The 22330-nt window shown below is 50.1% G+C and overlaps 1 protein-coding gene across 1 annotated transcript; it reads left to right on the top strand.

The window, feature by feature from the left end:
* The first annotated feature begins 375 nt into the window (after nucleotides 1-375).
* LOC138673830 (mucin-2-like) lies at nucleotides 376-14873 on the top strand. Its single transcript, XM_069761867.1, has 7 exons — nucleotides 376-694; nucleotides 919-1188; nucleotides 1302-2175; nucleotides 2410-2846; nucleotides 2984-3366; nucleotides 3545-4055; nucleotides 10610-14873. Exons 1-7 carry the CDS (start codon nucleotides 376-378, stop codon nucleotides 14461-14463), a joined length of 6648 nt encoding a protein of 2215 aa, XP_069617968.1. The 3' UTR covers nucleotides 14464-14873.
* Nucleotides 14874-22330: the final 7457 nt, after the last annotated feature.

Here is a 22330-nt window from a genome sequence, read left to right as displayed (position 1 = left end):
CGACTTCAGCCCCAAACAACAAACTGACTCCAGCCCCGAACAACAAACCGACTCCAGCCCCGAATAAGAAAGCGACTCCAGCCCCGAACAACAAACCGACTCCAGACCTAAATAAGATACTGAATCCAGCCCCGAACTAGAAACTGACTCTAGCTCCGAATAAGAAACCGACTCCAGCCCTAATAACAAACCAACTCCAGCTGCAAATAAGAAACCAACTCCAGCCCCACATAAGAAACCAACTTCAGCCCTGAATAAGAAACCGAGTCCTGCCCCGAATAAGAAACCAACTCCAGCCCCAAATAAGAAGCTGATTCCAGCCCCGAATAAGAAACCGACTCCAGCCCTGAACAACAAACCGACTCCAGCCCGAACATGAAACCGACTCCAGCCCCTAATAAGAAAATGTCTCCAGCCCCAAATAAGAAACTGACTCCAGCCCAGAATAAGAAACTGACTCCAGCTCCAAAAAAGAAACCGACTCCAGCCCAACAAAAGAAACCGACTCCAGCCCCAAAAAAGAAACCGATTCCAGCCCTGAATAAGAAATCAACTCCAGCCCCAAAAACGAAACCGTCTCCAGTCCTGAATAAGAATCCGACTCCAGCCCCGAACAAGAAACCAACTGCAGCGCCGAACAACAAAACGACTCCAGCCCAAACAAGAAACCAACTCCAGCCCCTAATAAGAAACCGTCTCCAGCCCCAAATAAGAAACCGACTCCAGCCCTGAATAAGAAACCAACTCCAGACCCGAACAAGAAACCGACTCCAGCCTCGAATAAGAAACCAAATCCAGCCCTGAACAACAAACCGACTCCAGCCCCAGATAAGAAAGCGACTCCAGCTCCGAATAGGAAACCGACACCAGCCCCGAATAAGAAAGCGACTTAAGCCCGCAGTAAGAAACTGACTCCAGCACCGAGTAAGAAACCGACTCCAGACCAGAATAAGAAATCAACTCCAGCCCCGAATAAGAAACCGACTCCAGCTCATAAAAAGAAACCAACTGCAGCAGTCAACAACAATCCGACTCTAGCCACGAATAAGAAACCAATTCCAGCCCCGAACTACAAACCGACTCCTGCCCGGAATAAGAAAGCGACTCCAACTCCGAATAGGAAACCGACTCCAGCCCCGAATAAGAAACCGACTGCAGCCCCAAATAAGAAAGCGACTTCAGCCTCGAGTAGGAACCTACTCCAGCTCGAATAAGAAACCAACTCCAGACCCGAATAAGAAAATTACTCCAGCCCCGAAAAAGAAATCCACTCTAGCCGCGAATAAGAAACCCGACTCCAGCCCCTAATAAGGACCCGACTCCAGCTCCTAATAAGAAACCAACTCTAGCCCCGAACAACAAACCGACTCCAGCCCCGAATAAGAAAACAAATCCAGCTCAGAATAAGGAACCGACTCCAGCCCTGAATAAAAAACCGACCCCAGACCCTAACAACATACCGAGTCCAGCCTCGAATAAGAAAGTGACTCCAGCCCCGAACAAGAGACCGACTCCATCTCTGAACAAGAAACCGACTCCAGCACCAAACAAGAAACCGACTCCAGCCCTGAATAAGAAACCGAGTCCAGGTCCAGCACCGAATAAGAAACCGATTCCAGCCCCGAATAAAAAAACGACTCCAGCCCCGAACAAGAAACCGACTCCAGCCCCGAATAAGAAGCTGACTCCATTTCTGAATAAGAAACCGACTCCAGCCCCAAATAAGAAACCGACTCTGGCCCTGAATAAGACACCGACTCCAGCCCCGAATAAGATACCAACTCCAACCCCGAAGAAGAAACCGACTCAAGCCCCTTACAACAAACCGACTCCAGCCCGGGACAAGAAACCGACTCCATGTCTGAATAAGAAACCAACTCCTGCCCCGAACAACAAACCGACTCCAGCCCCGAACAAAAAAGTGACTCCAGCTCCGAATAAGAAATCGACTGCAGCCCCAAATAAGAAACCGACTCCAGCTCTGAATAAGAAACCGACTCCAGCCCCGGACAACAAATCGACTCCAGTCCCGAATAAGAAAGCGACTCCAGCTCCGAATAGGAAACCTACTCCAGCCCGAATAAGAAACCGACTGCAACCCCGAATAAGAAAGCCACTCCAGCCCCAAATAAAAACTGACTCCAGACCCGAACAAGGAACCGACTCCAGCCCAGTGTAAGAAACCGACTCCAGCCCCGAACAAGAAACCGATTCCAGCCCCAAATAAGAAACTGACTCCAGCCCCGAACAAGGAACCGACTCCAGCCCAGTGTAAGATTCCGACTCCAGCCCCGAACAAGAAACCGACTCCAGCCCCAAATAAGAAACCGACTCCAGCCCCGAACAACAAACCGACTCCTGCCCCGAATAAGAAAGCGACTTCAGCCCCAAATAAGAAAGCATCTTCAGTCCCGAACAAGAAACCGACTCTAGCCCTGAACAACAACCAACTCCAGCCCCGAACAAGAAACCGACTCCAGCCTTGAGTAAGAAACTGACTCCAGCCCTGAGTAAGAAACCGACTCCAGCCCCGAACAAGAAACCGATTCCAGCCCCATATAAGAAACCGACTCCAGCCCCGAACAACAAACCGACTCCAGCCCTCAATAAGAAAGCGACTCCAGCCCCGAATAAGAAAGTGTCTCCAGTCCCGAACAAGAAACCGACTCCAGCCCCGAACAACAAGCCGACTCCAACCCCGAATAAGAAAGCGACTCCAGCTCCGAACAAGAAACCGACTCCAGCCCCGAATAAGAAAGCCACTCCAGCCCCGAACAAGAAAACGACTCCAGCCCCAAATAAGAAATTGACTCCAGCCTCGAACAAGAAACTGACTCCAGTCCCGTGTAAGAAACCGACTCCTGCCTCGAATACAAAACAGACTACAGCCTCGAACAACAAACCGACTCCAGCCCCGAATAAGAAAGTGACTCCAGCTCCGAATAAGAAACTGACTCCAGCCCCGAATAAGAACCGACTCCAGCCCCGAACAAGAAAAGGACTCCAGCCCCGAATAAGAAACCGACTCCAGCTCTGAATAAGAAACTCTCTCGAGCTCTGAATAAGAAACCGACTCCAGCCTCAAACAAGAAACCGACTCCAGCCCCGAATAAGAAAGCCACTCCAGCCCCGAACAAGAAAACGACTCCAGCCCCGAACAAGAAAACGACTCCAGCCCCAAATAAGAAACTGACTCCAGCACCGAATAAGAAACCGACTCCAGCTCTGAATAAGAAACTCTCTCGAGCTCTGAATAAGAAACCGACTCCAGCCTCGAACAAGAAACCGACTCCAGCCTCGAACAACAAACCGACTCCAGCCCCGAACAACAAACCGACTCTAGCCCCGAACAAGAAACCGACTCCAGCCCTGAATTAGAAACCAACACCAGCCCCAAACAAAAAATCGACTCCAGTCCCGAATAAGAAAGCGACTCGAGCTCCGAATAGGAAACCTACTCCAGCCCGAATAAGAAACCGTCTGCAGGCCCGAATAAGAAAGCCACTCCAGCCCCGAATAAGAACTGACTCAAGCCCCGAACAAGAAAACGACTCCAGCCCCAAATAAGAAACTGACTCCAGCCTCAAACAAGAATTTGACTGCAGCTCTGAATAAGAAAGCGACTTCAGCCCCGAATAAGAAACCAACTCCAGCCCTGAACAAGAAACTGACTCCATCCCCGAACAAGAAACCGACTCCAGCCCCAAATAAGAAACCAACTCCAGCCCCGAACAACAAACCGACTCCAGCCCCGAATAAGAAAGCGTCTCCAGTCCCGAACAAGAAAGCGACTCCAGCCCCGAACAACAAACCGACTCCAGCCCCGAAAAAGAAAGCGACTCCAGCCCTGAATAAGAAACCGACTCCAGCCCCGAACAAGAAACCGACTCCAGCCCCGAACAAGAAACCGACTCCACCCCTGAATAAGAAATCAACTCCAGCCCCGAACAAGAAACTAACTCCAGCCTCGAATGCAACCCCAAGTAAGAAACCGACTGCAACCCCAAGTAAGAAACCGACTCCAGCCTCGAACAAGAAACCGACTCCAGCCCCGTGTAAGAAACCGACTTCAGCCCCTAACAAGAAACCGACTCCAGCCCCAAATAAGATACCCCGAAACAGCTGTCTGTGGATTGTTACCATGCTTGGCATAGGTGGTTTTCCTTTATTGGATGTTTTCCTTTATTGGATGCTGCCCTTCCCTTGGTTGTTCCTTCCCGGGGAAAGGCCTGGCTATTCACTGCCTGCGTTGAAAAACTAGTGATGGTGTCTCCGCAGCTCCTCTACATGCATTTGCATATTTGGGGGCAGTGTTCTGGATCACTGCGTTGAGAAACACGTGATGGTGTCTCCGCGGTGTTGGATGTTTTGGTCTCCACGAGGTCAATCATCCGTGCCTTTATAGACTTTCTACTAGGCACTGCTTCTGATAGCCCGTTTCCTACTCCACATTGATGAGGGGCAAAAACCCCGAAACAGCTGTCTGTGGATGGATACCATGCTTGGCATAGGTGGTTTTCCTTTATTGGATGTTTTCCTTTATTGGATGCTGCCCTTCCCTTGGTTGTTCCTTCCCGGGGAAAGGCCTGGCTATTCACTGCCTGCGTTGAGAAACACGTGATGGTGTCTCCGCAGCTTCTCTACTTGCATTTGCATATTTGGGGGCAGTGTTCTGGATCACTGCGTTGAGAAACATGTGATGGGGTCTGTTGTGAATTCTGTGGCTGAATTCACTCCTGTGGTCACAAGTGGTACTGCAGCCTCTGGGCTTTCTCCCTCAGGTGTTCTGGTGAGCTTGTTGGCTGCCTTGCTATTTAACTCCACCTGATTCTGTCTTCCTTGCTCCTTGTCAATGTTCCAGTGTTGGACCTGAGCTTCTGGATCTTTCCTGTGGCCTGCTGCTCTGCTAGATAAGTGCTACTTTGTTTTTGTTGCTGTTTTTTCTGTCCAGCTTGTCTATTCTTTTTTGCTGGAAGCTCTGAGACGCAAAGGGTGTACCGCCGTGCCGTTAGTTCGGCACGGTGGGTCTTTTTGCCCCCTTTGCGTGGTTTTTGCTTTAGGGTTTTTTGTAGACTGCATAGTTCTCTTTGCTATTCTCGCTCTGTCTAGAATATCGGGCCTCACTTTGCTGAATCTGTTTCATTCCTACGTTTGTCTTTTCATCTTGCTAACAGTCATTATATGTGGGGGGCTGCCTATTCCTTTGGGGTATTTCTCTGAGGCAAGTCAGGCTTGTATTTCTGTCTTCAGGCTAGTCAGCTCCTCAGGCTGTGCCGAGTTGCATAGGTAGTGATAGGCGCAATCCACAGCTGCCTTTAGTTGTGTTTAGGATAGGTTCAGGTATTGCGGTCTACAGAGATTCCACGTCTCAGAGCTGGTTCTATTGTTTTTGGGTTACTGTCAGATCACTGTATGTGCTCTGATTACTGCACACTGTGTTACTGGATTGCCTACATAACAGTACAAGGAGCCACCAATGATTCTCAATAGAGGGAAAAAAGAAGTTCTGACATCATTTTTTTTTCTCAGCTCTGTCTTCAGTCTTTTTTTTCCCCTAGACATTAGGGTGCTTCAGGACACAGCTGTGGACATGGATATTCAGGCTCTGTGCTCTTCAATGGATAATCTCGTTGTAAATGTACAAAAGATTCAAGATACAATTGATCAGAAATCTATGCTAGAACCAAGAATTCCTATTCCTGATTTGTTTTTTGGTGATAGAAATAAGTTTCTGAGCTTCAAAAATAATTGTAAGCTATTTCTGGCCTTGAAACCTCATTCTTCTGGTAATTCAGTTCAACAGGTTTTGATTATTATTTCTTTTTTGCGCGGCGACCCACAGGACTGGGCGTTTTCTCTTGCGCCAGGAGACCCTGCATTGAGCGGTGTCGATGCGTTTTTCCTGGCGCTCGGATTACTGTACGATGAGACTAATTCAGTGGATCAGGCTGAGAAAAATTTGCTGGCTTTGTGCCAGGGTCAGGATGATATAGAAGTATATTGTCAGAAATTTAGGAAGTGGTCAGTACTCACTCTGTGGAATGAATCTGCGCTGGCAGCTTTGTTCAGAAAGGGTCTCTCTGAAGCTCTTAAGGATGTCATGGTGGGATTTCCTATGCCTGCTGGTTTGAATGAGTCTATGTCCTTGGCCATTCAGATCGGTCGTCGCTTGCGCGAGCGTAAATCTGTGCACCATCTGGCGGTATTGTCTGAGATTAAACCTGAGCCTATGCAGTGCGATAGGACTATGACTAAAGTTGAACGGCAAGAACACAGACGTCTGAATGGGCTGTGTTTCTACTGTGGTGATTCCACTCATGCTATTTCTAATTGTCCTAAGCGCACTAGGCGGTTCGATAGGTCTGCCGTCATTGGTACTGTACAGTCCAAATTCCTTCTGTCCATTACCTTGATCTGCTCTTTGTCATCGTATTCTGTCATGGCGTTTGTGGATTCAGGCGCTGCCCTGAATCTGATGGATTTGGATTATGCTAAACGTTGTGGGTTTTTCTTGGAGCCTTTGCGGTGTCCTATTCCATTGAGAGGAATTGATGCTACACCTTTGGCTAAGAATAAACCTCAGTACTGGGCCCAGCTGACCATGTGCATGGCTCCTGCACATCAGGAAGTTATTCGCTTTCTGGTGCTGCATAATCTGCATGATGTGGTCGTGTTGGGGTTGCCATGGCTACAAACCCATAATCCTGTATTGGATTGGAACTCTATGTCGGTGACCAGCTGGGGTTGTCAGGGAGTACATGGTGATGTTCCATTTTTGTCTATTTCGTCATCCATTCCTTCTGAGATCCCAGAGTTCTTGTCTGATTTTCAGGATGTATTTGAAGAGCCCAAGTCCGATGCTCTACCTCCGCATAGGAATTGTGATTGTGCTATCAATTTGATTCCTGGTAGTAAATTCCCTAAAGGTCGTTTATTTAATTTATCCGTGCCTGAACACACCGCTATGCGCAGTTATGTGAAAGAATCCCTGGAGAAGGGACATATTCGCCCATCGTCGTCACCACTGGGAGCAGGGTTCTTTTTTGTAGCCAAAAAGGATGGTTCGCTAAGACCGTGTATTGATTACCGCCTTCTTAATAAGATCACTGTTAAGTTTCAGTATCCCTTGCCATTGATATCTGACTTGTTTGCTCGGATTAAGGGGGCTAGTTGGTTCACTAAGATTGATCTTCGTGGTGCGTATAATCTGGTGAGAATCAGGCAGGGAGATGAATGGAAAACGGCATTTAATACGCCCGAGGGTCATTTTGAGTATCTAGTGATGCCGTTCGGACTTGCCAATGCTCCATCTGTGTTTCAGTCTTTTATGCATGACATCTTCCGTGAGTATCTGGATAAATTCCTGATTGTTTACTTGGATGACATTTTGATCTTCTCAGATGATTGGGAGTCTCATGTGAAGCAGGTCAGAATGGTTTTCCAGGTACTGCGTGCTAATTCCTTGTTCGTGAAGGGATCAAAGTGTCTCTTCGGTGTGCAGAAAGTTTCATTTTTGGGGTTCATCTTTTCCCCTTCTACTATCGAGATGGATCCGGTTAAGGTCCAAGCCATCCAGGATTGGACTCAGCCGACATCTCTGAAAAGTCTGCAAAAATTCCTGGGCTTTGCTAATTTTTATCGTCGCTTCATCTGTAATTTTTCTAGCATTGCCAGACCATTGACCGATTTGACCAAGAAGGGTGCTGATTTGGTTAATTGGTCTTCTGCTGCCGTGGAAGCTTTTCAGGAGTTGAAGCGTCGTTTTTCTTCTGCCCCTGTGTTGTGTCAACCAGATGTTTCTCTTCCGTTCCAGGTCGAGGTTGATGCTTCTGAGATTGGTGCAGGGGCGGTTTTGTCACAGAGAGGTGCTGGTTGCTCAGTGTTGAAACCATGTGCTTTCTTTTCCAGGAAGTGTTCTGCTGCTGAGCGTAATTATGATGTGGGCAACCGAGAGTTGCTGGCCATGAAGTGGGCATTCGAGGAGTGGCATCATTGGCTTGAAGGAGCTAAGCATCGCGTGGTGGTATTGACTGATCATAAGAACTTGACTTATCTCGAGTCTGCCAAGCGCTTGAATCCTAGACAGGCCCGTTGGTCGTTATTTTTTGCTCGTTTTGATTTTGTGATTTCGTACCTTCCGGGCTCTAAAAATGTGAAGGCGGATGCTCTGTCTAGGAGTTTTGTGCCCGACTCTCCGGGGTTGTCTGAGCCGGCGAGTATCCTCAGGGAAGGAGTCATTGTGTCTGCCATCTCTCCTGATTTGCGGAGAGTGTTGCAGAAATTTCAGGCTAATAAACCTGATCGTTGTCCAGCCGAGAAACTGTTCGTCCCTGATAGGTGGACTAGTAAAGTTATCTCTGAACTTCATTGTTCGGTGTTGGCTGGTCATCCAGGAATCTTTGGTACCAGGGAGTTGGTTGCTAGATCCTTCTGGTGGCCATCTCTGTCACGGGATGTGCGTGCTTTTGTGCAGTCCTGTGGGACTTGTGCTAGGGCTAAGCCCTGCTGTTCTCGTGCCAGTGGGTTGCTTTTGCCCTTGCCGGTCCCGAAGAGGCCTTGGACTCATATTTCGATGGATTTTATTTCTGACCCTCCCGTTTCTCAAAAGATGTCGGTCATTTGGGTGGTCTGTGATCGCTTTTCTAAAATGGTCCATCTGGTGCCCTTGGTTAAATTGCCTTCCTCCTCTGATTTGGTGCCTTTGTTTTTCCAGCATGTGGTTCGTTTGCATGGCATTCCTGAGAATATTGTTTCTGACAGAGGTTCCCAGTTTGTCTCGAGGTTCTGGCGAGCCTTTTGTGGTAGGATGGGCATTGACCTGTCTTTTTCCTCGGCTTTCCATCCTCAGACTAATGGCCAGACCGAACGAACCAATCAGACCTTGGAAACATATCTGAGATGTTTTGTTTCTGCAGACCAGGATGATTGGGTGTCATTTTTGCCGTTGGCTGAGTTCGCCCTTAATAATCGGGCCAGCTCGGCTACCTTGGTCTCTCCATTTTTCTGCAATTCTGGGTTCCATCCTCGTTTCTCTTCAGGACAGGTTGAGTCTTCGGACTGTCCTGGTGTGGATTCTGTGGTGGACAGGTTGCAGCAGATCTGGACTCAGGTAGTGGACAATTTGACCTTGTCCCAGGAGAAGGCTCAGCTTTTTGCTAATCGCAGACGCCGTGTGGGTCCCCGACTTCGTGTTGGGGATCTGGTTTGGTTATCTTCTCGTCATATTCCTATGAAGGTTTCCTCTCCTAAATTTAAACCTCGTTTTATTGGTCCGTATAGGATTTCTGAGATTCTCAATCCGGTGTCTTTTTGTCTGACCCTCCCAGACTCCTTTTCCATACATAATGTATTCCATAGGTCGTTGTTGCGGAGATACGTGGCACCTATGGTTCCATCTGTGGAGCCTCCTGCCCCTGTTTTGCTGGAGGGGGAATTGGAGTATGTTGTGGACAAAATTTTGGATTCTCGTGTCTCTAGACGGAAACTCCAGTATCTGGTCAAATGGAAGGGTTATGCTCAGGAAGATAATTCCTGGGTTTTTGCCTCTGATGTCCATGCTCCAGATCTTGTTCGTGCCTTTCATGTGGCTCATCCTGGTCGGCCTGGGGGCTCTGGTGAGGGTTCTGTGACCCCTCCTCAAGGGGGGGGGTACTGTTGTGAATTCTGTGGCTGAATTCACTCCTGTGGTCACAAGTGGTACTGCAGCCTCTGGGCTTTCTCCCTCAGGTGTTCTGGTGAGCTCGTTGGCTGCCTTGCTATTTAACTCCACCTGATTCTGTCTTCCTTGCTCCTTGTCAATGTTCCAGTGTTGGATCTGAGCTCTTGGATCTTTCCTGTGGCCTGCTGCTCTGCTAGATAAGTGCTACTTTGTTTTTGTTGCTGTTTTTTCTGTCCAGCTTGTCTATTCTTTTTTGCTGGAAGCTCTGAGACGCAAAGGGTGTACCGCCGTGCCGTTAGTTCGGCACGGTGGGTCTTTTTGCCCCCTTTGCGTGGTTTTTGCTTTAGGGTTTTTTTGTAGACTGCATAGTTCTCTTTGCTATTCTCGCTCTGTCTAGAATATCGGGCCTCACTTTGCTGAATCTATTTCATTCCTACGTTTGTCTTTTCATCTTGCTAACAGTCATTATATGTGGGGGGCTGCCTATTCCTTTGGGGTATTTCTCTGAGGCAAGTCAGGCTTGTATTTCTATCTTCAGGCTAGTCAGCTCCTCAGGCTGTGCCAAGTTGCATAGGTAGTGATAGGCGCAATCCACAGCTGCCTTTAGTTGTGTTTAGGATAGGTTCAGGTATTGCGGTCTACAGAGATTCCACGTCTCAGAGCTGGTTCTATTGTTTTTGGGTTACTGTCAGATCACTGTATGTGCTCTGATTACTGCACACTGTGTTACTGGATTGCCTACATAACAGGGGTCTCCGCGGTGTTGGATGTTTTGGTCTCCACGAGGTCAATCATCCGTGCCTTTATAGACCAAATAAGATACCGACTCCAGCCCCGAACAACAAACTGACTCCAGCCCCGAACAAGAAAGCGACTCCAGCCCTGAATAAGAAACTGACTCCAGCCCCGAATAAGAATCCGACTCAGCCCCTAATAAGAAACTGACTCCAGCCCTGAATAAGAAACTGACTCCAGCCCTGAATAAGAAATCGACTCCAACCCCTAATAATATACCGACTCCAGCTCCGAACAAGAAACTGACTCTAGCCCTGAATAAAAAACCAACTACAGCTCCGAATAAGATACCGACTCCAGCCTCGAATAAGAAACCGACTCCAGCCCCGAACAAGAAACCGACTCCAGCCCCGAATAAGAAACTGACTCTAGCCCCAAACAACAAACCGACTCCAGCCCCAAATAAGAAATCAACTCCAGCCCCTAATATGATACCGACTCCAGCCCCGAACAAGAAACCGACTCTAGCCCCGAACAAGAAACCGACTCCAGCCTCGAATACGAAACCGACTACATCCTCAAACAAGAAACCGACTGCAGCCAAAAGTAAGAAACCGACTCCAGCCCCGAACAACAAACCGACTCCAGCCCCAAATAAGAAAGCGACTCCAGCCCTGAATAAGAAACCGACTCCAGCCCCGAATAAGAAACCGACTCCAACCCCGAATAAGAAACCGACTCCAGCCCCTAATAAGAAATCGACTCCAGCCCCGAATAAGAAATCAACTCCAGCCCCTAATAAGAAACCGACTCTAGCCCTGAATAAGAAACTGACTACAGCTCTGAATAAGATAACGACTCCAGCCTCGAATAAGAAACCGACTAAAGCTCCGAATAAGATACCGACTCCAGCCTCGAATAAGAAACCGACTCCAGCCCCGAATAAGAAACTGACTCCAGCTCCGAACAAGAAACTGACTGCAGCCCCTAATAAGATACCGACTCCAGCTCCGAACAAGAAACTGACTCTCACTCCGAGTAAGAAACTGACTCCAGACCCTAATAAGAAACTGACTCCAGCTCCGAACGAGAAACCGACTCTAGCCCTGAATAAGAAACTGACTCCAGCCTGGAATAAGAAACTGACTCCAGCATCAAATAAGAAACCGACTCCAGCCCCAAATAAGAAACCAACTCCAGCCCCGAATAAGAAAGCGACTCCAGCCTTGAATAAGAAATCGACTCGAGCCTCTAAGATACTGACTCCAAACAAGAAACCAACTCTAGCCCTGAACAAGAAACCGACTACAGCTCTGAATAAGATACTGACTCCAGCCTCGAATAAGAAACCAACTCCAGCCCCGAATAAGAAACCGACTCCAGCCCCGAATAAGAAACCGACTGCATCCCCTAATAAGATAGCGACTCCAGCTCCGAACAAGAAACTGACTCTAGCCTCGAGTAAGAAACCAACTCCAGCCCCGAATAAGAAACCGACTCCAGCTCCAAATAAGATACCGACTCCAGCTCCCAACAAGAAACTGACTCCAGCTCCGAATAAGAAACAAACTCCAGCCCCGAACAAGAAACCGACTCTAGCCCCGAACAAGAAACCGACTCCAGCCTCGAATACGAAACCGACTACATCCTCAAACAAGAAACCGACTGCAGCCAAAAGTAAGAAACCGACTCCAGCCCCGAACAACAAACCGACTCCAGCCCCAAATAAGAAAGCGACTCCAGCCCTGAATAAGAAACCGACTCCAGCCCCGAATAAGAAACCGACTCCAACCCCGAATAAGAAACCGACTCCAGCCCCTAATAAGAAATCGACTCCAGCCCCGAATAAGAAATCAACTCCAGCCCCTAATAAGAAACCGACTCTAGCCCTGAATAAGAAACTGACTACAGCTCTGAATAAGATAACGACTCCAGCCTCGAATAAGAAACCGACTAAAGCTCCGAATAAGATACCGACTCCAGCCTCGAATAAGAAACCGACTCCAGCTCCGAACGAGAAACCGACTCTAGCCCTGAATAAGAAACTGACTCCAGCCTGGAATAAGAAACTGACTCCAGCATCAAATAAGAAACCGACTCCAGCCCCAAATAAGAAACCAACTCCAGCCCCGAATAAGAAAGCGACTCCAGCCTTGAATAAGAAATCGACTCGAGCCTCTAAGATACTGACTCCAAACAAGAAACCAACTCTAGCCCTGAACAAGAAACCGACTACAGCTCTGAATAAGATACTGACTCCAGCCTCGAATAAGAAACCAACTCCAGCCCCGAATAAGAAACCGACTCCAGCCCCGAATAAGAAACCGACTGCATCCCCTAATAAGATAGCGACTCCAGCTCCGAACAAGAAACTGACTCTAGCCTCGAGTAAGAAACCAACTCCAGCCCCGAATAAGAAACCGACTCCAGCTCCAAATAAGATACCGACTCCAGCTCCCAACAAGAAACTGACTCCAGCTCCGAATAAGAAACAAACTCCAGCCCCGAACAAGAAACCGACTCTAGCCCCGAACAAGAAACCGACTCCAGCCTCGAATACGAAACCGACTACATCCTCAAACAAGAAACCGACTGCAGCCAAAAGTAAGAAACCGACTCCAGCCCCGAACAACAAACCGACTCCAGCCCCAAATAAGAAAGCGACTCCAGCCCTGAATAAGAAACCGACTCCAGCCCCGAATAAGAAACCGACTCCAACCCCGAATAAGAAACCGACTCCAGCCCCTAATAAGAAATCGACTCCAGCCCCGAATAAGAAATCAACTCCAGCCCCTAATAAGAAACCGACTCTAGCCCTGAATAAGAAACTGACTACAGCTCTGAATAAGATAACGACTCCAGCCTCGAATAAGAAACCGACTAAAGCTCCGAATAAGATACCGACTCCAGCCTCGAATAAGAAACCGACTCCAGCCCCGAATAAGAAACTGACTCCAGCTCCGAACAAGAAACTGACTGCAGCCCCTAATAAGATACCGACTCCAGCTCCGAACAAGAAACTGACTCTCACTCCGAGTAAGAAACTGACTCCAGACCCTAATAAGAAACTGACTCCAGCTCCGAACGAGAAACCGACTCTAGCCCTGAATAAGAAACTGACTCCAGCCTGGAATAAGAAACTGACTCCAGCATCAAATAAGAAACCGACTCCAGCCCCAAATAAGAAACCAACTCCAGCCCCGAATAAGAAAGCGACTCCAGCCTTGAATAAGAAATCGACTCGAGCCTCTAAGATACTGACTCCAAACAAGAAACCAACTCTAGCCCTGAACAAGAAACCGACTACAGCTCTGAATAAGATACTGACTCCAGCCTCGAATAAGAAACCAACTCCAGCCCCGAATAAGAAACCGACTCCAGCCCCGAATAAGAAACCGACTGCATCCCCTAATAAGATAGCGACTCCAGCTCCGAACAAGAAACTGACTCTAGCCTCGAGTAAGAAACCAACTCCAGCCCCGAATAAGAAACCGACTCCAGCTCCAAATAAGATACCGACTCCAGCTCCCAACAAGAAACTGACTCCAGCTCCGAATAAGAAACAAACTCCAGCCCCGAATAAGAAACCGACTCCAGCTCCAAATAAGATACCGACTCCAGCTCCGAACAAGAAACTGACTCCAGCCCCGAATAAGAAACCGACTCCAGCTCCGAACAAGAAACTGACTCCAGCTCCAAATAAGAAACTGACTCCAGCTCCGAATAAGAAACCAACTCCAGCCCCGAATAAGAAACCGACTCCAGCCCCGAATAAGAAACCGACTCCAGCTCCAAATAAGATACCGACTCCAGCTCCGAACAAGAAACTGACTCCAGCTCCAAATAAGAAACCAACTCCAGCCCCGAATAAGAAACCAACTCCAGCCCCGAATAAGAAACCAACTCCAGCCCCGAATAAGACTGTGTTGTATGTTAGGGCTCTGTGCACACAGCGTTGTTTTTTCACTCCAGCAAACCCACCCAGTATTCCAGGAGGCGGAGGCATCAGGACGTCGCAATTTTTTCTCCCTGCAGGGTCTTTTTTCGCTTTTTGGTCCCTTCTTGAGTGATTCTTCAACATTTTTGGCAGCGTTTTTTCACCTTTTTCACTCGCTTTTTTTTTTTTTTTTTTTTTTAACTCCATTCAACAATGAAGAAAACGCTAACATAAACATAAAATAAAGCAGCTCTGGGTCTTCTGAAACTTCCCATTGACTCGTAGTGTAAAGCGCGGAGCGTCTTCAGAGCGGAGCCGCTTGCAGAACGGTCTGGATCCGTCTTTACACCGTGTGGTGCAGTCAGGCCACAGAGCATTCAGCTGTTTACATGGGAGGAGGCGGCGCAGCCGGGGGCCACATTCCTGCCACCGCACACAGCGAAGCCTCCGACTGTTGACTGTAAATATCAGGATAGATCTTCCCAGATAGCCAGCGCTTAGCGCGATCGCCCCGTTTATATAATGGGGTCACACAGGGGACATGTCGCCCCTCAGTCCAGAATCCAGGGCCTAACGCCGGCAGAAAAATAAAGGGAAAATCCGCTGTCGCTACTTTAATATTTCTCTCATTTGTTTTCAAGAACATTTTGGATGCAGCTTTGGATGTGATTGGAGCAGAGCAAATCTTAGCAAAACTATTGCTCAATAGTAGGACGGTATTATTTCACCTATAATGACAGTATGATTGGGCACAACATGGGAGGACTATTGTGGCTATAAATGGCTGTATTATTTGGGCACTATGTGGCTGTATTATACGGGCACTTTATGGCTGTATTATTTGGGCACTATGAGGCTGTATTATATGGGCACTACATGGCTGTATTATTTGGGCACTATATGGCTGTATTATCTGGACACTATGTGGCTGTATTATCTGGGCACTACGTGGCTGTATTATATGGGCACTATATGGCTGTATTATCTGGGCACTCTATGGCTGTATTATTTGGGCACTATGTGACTGTATTATATGGGCACTTTCTTGCTGTATTATTTGGACACTATGTGACCATTATTTGGATACTATGTGGCTGTATTATTTGGGCACTAAGTGGCTGTATTATTTGAGTACAGTATGAGTATTTTTTGGCCACCATATGAGAGGATTACTTTGGGCACTATTTGACAGTATACTTTGGGCACTATAGGTTGGTATTATTTGGGTATAGTTTGGCAATCAATTAATGTATGGTTTTCACACTGTATGACTATTATTTCCTCAGCCAATCAGAGCTGTGCTCACAGTGCGGGGGCCCCATGTAGCTTCTGCCACGGGCCCCACCATCTCTCTGTTACAGCCGGTATGTGTTCTCCATAAACAATGAATGGGGATGAGTCGTGAAGTTGCGCCATCAGCGCAGAATCCTGATCGCCATATTCATATCTGTGCCGGGCGCAGGTTATAATGGGGTTTGGGATTTTTGGGCTTCTCTGATTGGTCTCCTGCGCAAATGAGAAGGTCAGAAGGAAGTGACTGTAACCTGAACATATTACAGAGGAAAGAACCCGGCAGAGCGGGGGATGGGCGGTTCAGATTCGTAATAAGGCGCACATCTGCCCCAGCGGAGGAACCGGCCAACAGCTGGAAATGAGGAGACAGAGAGACAGATAATACTGTGCAAAAGGCTGAGGCAGGTGGGGGAATGCTGCAGTCAGAAGCCGCCAGTAATAGAAGGGTTAATAGGCTATTATTACCAATTATCAAACTACAAAATTACCGAAGAAGAGAGAAATGTAAATTCCGTCACCTCCATCATCAGTACCTAGTGACTGCCCGTCACCTCCATCATCAGTATCTGGTGACCGCCCGTCCCCTCCATCATCAGTATCTGGTGACCGCCCGTCACCTCCATCATCAGTATCTGGTGACCGCCCGTCTCCTCCATCATCAGTATCTGGTGACTGCCCGTCTCCTCCATCATCAGTATCTGGTGACCGCCCGTCACCTCCATCATCAGTATCTGGCAGTCAGCAGATACTGATGATGGAGGTGACGGGCGGTCACCAGATACTGATGATGGAGGTGACGGGCGGTCACCAGATACTGATGATGGAGGTGACGGGCGGTCACCAGATACTGATGATGGAGGTGACGGGCGGTCACCAGATACTGATGATGGAGGTGATGGGCGGTCACCAGATACTGATGATGGAGGGGATGGGCGGTCACCAGATACTGATGATGGAGGTGACGGGCGGTCACCAGATACTGATGATGGAGGTGACGGGCGGTCACCAGATACTGATGATGGAGGAGACGGGCAGTCACCAGATACTGATGATGGAGGAGACGGGCAGTCACCAGATACTGATGATGGAGGTGATGGGTGGTCACCAGATACTGATGATGGAGGAGACGGGCGGTCACCAGATACTGATGATGGAGGTGATGGGCGGTCACCAGATACTGATGATGGAGGAGACGGGCTGTCACCAGATACTGATGATGGAGGTGACGGGCAGTCACCAGATACTGATGATGGAGGTGACGGGCGGTCACCAGATACTGATGATGGAGGTGATGGGCGGTCACCAGATACTGATGATGGAGGTGACGGGCGGTCACCAGATACTGATGATGGAGGTGACGGGCGGTCACCAGATACTGATGATGGAGGTGACGGGCGGTCACCAGATACTGATGATGGAGGTGACGGGCGGTCACCAGATACTGATGATGGAGGTGACGGGCGGTCACCAGATACTGATGATGGAGGTGACGGGCGGTCACCAGATACTGATGATGGAGGTGATGGGCGGTCACCAGATACTGATGATGGAGGGGATGGGCGGTCACCAGATACTGATGATGGAGGTGACGGGCGGTCACCAGATACTGATGATGGAGGTGACGGGCGGTCACCAGATACTGATGATGGAGGAGACGGGCAGTCACCAGATACTGATGATGGAGGAGACGGGCAGTCACCAGATACTGATGATGGAGGTGATGGGTGGTCACCAGATACTGATGATGGAGGAGACGGGCGGTCACCAGATACTGATGATGGAGGTGATGGGCGGTCACCAGATACTGATGATGGAGGAGACGGGCTGTCACCAGATACTGATGATGGAGGTGACGGGCAGTCACCAGATACTGATGATGGAGGTGACGGGCGGTCACCAGATACTGATGATGGAGGTGATGGGCGGTCACCAGATACTGATGATGGAGGTGACGGGCGGTCACCAGATACTGATGATGGAGGTGACGGGCGGTCACCAGATACTGATGATGGAGGTGACGGGCGGTCACCAGATACTGATGATGGAGGTGATGGGCGGTCACCAGATACTGATGATGGAGGGGATGGGCGGTCACCAGATACTGATGATGGAGGTGACGGGCGGTCACCAGATACTGATGATGGAGGTGACGGGCGGTCACCAGATACTGATGATGGAGGAGACGGGCAGTCACCAGATACTGATGATGGAGGAGACGGGCAGTCACCAGATACTGATGATGGAGGTGATGGGCGGTCACCAGATACTGATGATGGAGGAGACGGGCGGTCACCAGATACTGATGATGGAGGTGATGGGCGGTCACCAGATACTGATGATGGAGGAGACGGGCTGTCACCAGATACTGATGATGGAGGTGACGGGCAGTCACCAGATACTGATGATGGAGGTGACGGGCGGTCACCAGATACTGATGATGGAGGTGACGGGCGGTCACCAGATACTGATGATGGAGGAGACGGGCGGTCACCAGATACTGATGATGGAGGTGATGGGCGGTCACCAGATACTGATGATGGAGGAGACGGGCAGTCACCAGATACTGATGATGGAGGTGATGGGCGGTCACCAGATACTGATGATGGAGGAGACGGGCTGTCACCAGATACTGATGATGGAGGTGACGGGCAGTCACCAGATACTGATGATGGAGGTGACGGGCGGTCACCAGATACTGATGATGGAGGTGACGGGCGGTCACCAGATACTGATGATGGAGGTGACGGGCGGTCACCAGATACTGATGATGGAGGTGATGGGCGGTCACCAGATACTGATGATGGAGGGGATGGGCGGTCACCAGATACTGATGATGGAGGTGACGGGCGGTCACCAGATACTGATGATGGAGGTGACGGGCGGTCACCAGATACTGATGATGGAGGAGACGGGCAGTCACCAGATACTGATGATGGAGGAGACGGGCAGTCACCAGATACTGATGATGGAGGTGATGGGTGGTCACCAGATACTGATGATGGAGGAGACGGGCGGTCACCAGATACTGATGATGGAGGTGATGGGCGGTCACCAGATACTGATGATGGAGGAGACGGGCTGTCACCAGATACTGATGATGGAGGTGACGGGCAGTCACCAGATACTGATGATGGAGGTGACGGGCGGTCACCAGATACTGATGATGGAGGTGACGGGCGGTCACCAGATACTGATGATAGAGGTGATGGGCGGTCACCAGATACTGATGATGGAGGTGACGGGCGGTCACCAGATACTGATGATGGAGGTGATGGGCGGTCACCAGATACTGATGATGGAGGTGACGGGCGGTCACCAGATACTGATGATGGAGGTGATGGGCAGTCAGCAGATACTGATGATGGAGGTGACGGGCGGTCACCAGATACTGATGATGGAGGTGACGGGCGGTCACCAGATACTGATGATGGAGGTGACGGGCGGTCACCAGATACTGATGATGGAGGTGATGGGCGGTCACCAGATACTGATGATGGAGGGGATGGGCGGTCACCAGATACTGATGATGGAGGTGACGGGCGGTCACCAGATACTGATGATGGAGGTGACGGGCGGTCACCAGATACTGATGATGGAGGAGACGGGCAGTCACCAGATACTGATGATGGAGGAGACGGGCAGTCACCAGATACTGATGATGGAGGTGATGGGTGGTCACCAGATACTGATGATGGAGGAGACGGGCGGTCACCAGATACTGATGATGGAGGTGATGGGCGGTCACCAGATACTGATGATGGAGGAGACGGGCTGTCACCAGATACTGATGATGGAGGTGACGGGCAGTCACCAGATACTGATGATGGAGGTGACGGGCGGTCACCAGATACTGATGATGGAGGTGACGGGCGGTCACCAGATACTGATGATGGAGGTGACGGGCGGTCACCAGATACTGATGATGGAGGTGATGGGCGGTCACCAGATACTGATGATGGAGGGGATGGGCGGTCACCAGATACTGATGATGGAGGTGACGGGCGGTCACCAGATACTGATGATGGAGGTGACGGGCGGTCACCAGATACTGATGATGGAGGAGACGGGCAGTCACCAGATACTGATGATGGAGGAGACGGGCAGTCACCAGATACTGATGATGGAGGTGATGGGTGGTCACCAGATACTGATGATGGAGGAGACGGGCGGTCACCAGATACTGATGATGGAGGTGATGGGCGGTCACCAGATACTGATGATGGAGGAGACGGGCTGTCACCAGATACTGATGATGGAGGTGACGGGCAGTCACCAGATACTGATGATGGAGGTGACGGGCGGTCACCAGATACTGATGATGGAGGTGACGGGCGGTCACCAGATACTGATGATAGAGGTGATGGGCGGTCACCAGATACTGATGATGGAGGTGACGGGCGGTCACCAGATACTGATGATGGAGGTGATGGGCGGTCACCAGATACTGATGATGGAGGTGACGGGCGGTCACCAGATACTGATGATAGAGGTGATGGGCGGTCACCAGATACTGATGATGGAGGAGACGAGCGGTCACCAGATACTGATGATGGAGGAGACGGGCGGTCACCAGATACTGATGATGGAGGTGACGGGCGGTCACCAGATACTGATGATGGAGGAGACGGGCGGTCACCAGATACTGATGATGGAGGAGACAGGCGGTCACCAGATACTGATGATGGAGGTGACGGGCGGTCACCAGATACTGATGATGGAGGCGGGGGGCGGTCACCAGATACTGATGATGGAGGTGACGGGCGGTCACCAGATACTGATGATGGAGGAGACAGGCGGTCACCAGATACTGATGATGGAGGTGACGGACGGTCACCAGATACTGATGATGGAGGTGACGGGCGGTCACCAGATACTGATGATGGAGGTGACGGGCGGTCACCAGATACTGATGATGGAGGAGACAGGCGGTCACCAGATACTGATGATGGAGGTGACGGGCGGTCACCAGATACTGATGATGGAGGTGACGGGCGGTCACCAGATACTGATGATAGAGGTGATGGGCAGTCAGCAGATACTGATGATGGAGGTGACGGGCGGTCACCAGATACTGATGATGGAGGTGACGGGCGGTCACCAGATACTGATGATGGAGGTGACGGGCGGTCACCAGATACTGATGATGGAGGTGATGGGCGGTCACCAGATACTGATGATGGAGGGGATGGGCGGTCACCAGATACTGATGATGGAGGTGACGGGCGGTCACCAGATACTGATGATGGAGGTGACGGGCGGTCACCAGATACTGATGATGGAGGAGACGGGCAGTCACCAGATACTGATGATGGAGGAGACGGGCAGTCACCAGATACTGATGATGGAGGTGATGGGTGGTCACCAGATACTGATGATGGAGGAGACGGGCGGTCACCAGATACTGATGATGGAGGTGATGGGCGGTCACCAGATACTGATGATGGAGGAGACGGGCTGTCACCAGATACTGATGATGGAGGTGACGGGCAGTCACCAGATACTGATGATGGAGGTGACGGGCGGTCACCAGATACTGATGATGGAGGTGACGGGCGGTCACCAGATACTGATGATGGAGGTGACGGGCGGTCACCAGATACTGATGATGGAGGTGATGGGCGGTCACCAGATACTGATGATGGAGGGGATGGGCGGTCACCAGATACTGATGATGGAGGTGACGGGCGGTCACCAGATACTGATGATGGAGGTGACGGGCGGTCACCAGATACTGATGATGGAGGAGACGGGCAGTCACCAGATACTGATGATGGAGGAGACGGGCAGTCACCAGATACTGATGATGGAGGTGATGGGTGGTCACCAGATACTGATGATGGAGGAGACGGGCGGTCACCAGATACTGATGATGGAGGTGATGGGCGGTCACCAGATACTGATGATGGAGGAGACGGGCTGTCACCAGATACTGATGATGGAGGTGACGGGCAGTCACCAGATACTGATGATGGAGGTGACGGGCGGTCACCAGATACTGATGATGGAGGTGACGGGCGGTCACCAGATACTGATGATAGAGGTGATGGGCGGTCACCAGATACTGATGATGGAGGTGACGGGCGGTCACCAGATACTGATGATGGAGGTGATGGGCGGTCACCAGATACTGATGATGGAGGTGACGGGCGGTCACCAGATACTGATGATGGAGGTGATGGGCAGTCAGCAGATACTGATGATGGAGGTGACGGGCGGTCACCAGATACTGATGATGGAGGTGACGGGCGGTCACCAGATACTGATGATGGAGGTGACGGGCGGTCACCAGATACTGATGATGGAGGTGATGGGCGGTCACCAGATACTGATGATGGAGGGGATGGGCGGTCACCAGATACTGATGATGGAGGTGACGGGCGGTCACCAGATACTGATGATGGAGGTGACGGGCGGTCACCAGATACTGATGATGGAGGAGACGGGCAGTCACCAGATACTGATGATGGAGGAGACGGGCAGTCACCAGATACTGATGATGGAGGTGATGGGTGGTCACCAGATACTGATGATGGAGGAGACGGGCGGTCACCAGATACTGATGATGGAGGAGACGGGCTGTCACCAGATACTGATGATGGAGGTGACGGGCAGTCACCAGATACTGATGATGGAGGTGACGGGCGGTCACCAGATACTGATGATGGAGGTGACGGGCGGTCACCAGATACTGATGATGGAGGTGACGG

The sequence above is a fragment of the Ranitomeya imitator genome, chromosome 4 (assembly GCF_032444005.1).
Source record: "Ranitomeya imitator isolate aRanImi1 chromosome 4, aRanImi1.pri, whole genome shotgun sequence".
Classification (NCBI taxonomy): domain Eukaryota; kingdom Metazoa; phylum Chordata; class Amphibia; order Anura; family Dendrobatidae; genus Ranitomeya; species Ranitomeya imitator.
Note: the sequence above shows the minus strand (reverse complement) of the source record. Positions and strands in the feature narration are given on the sequence as shown.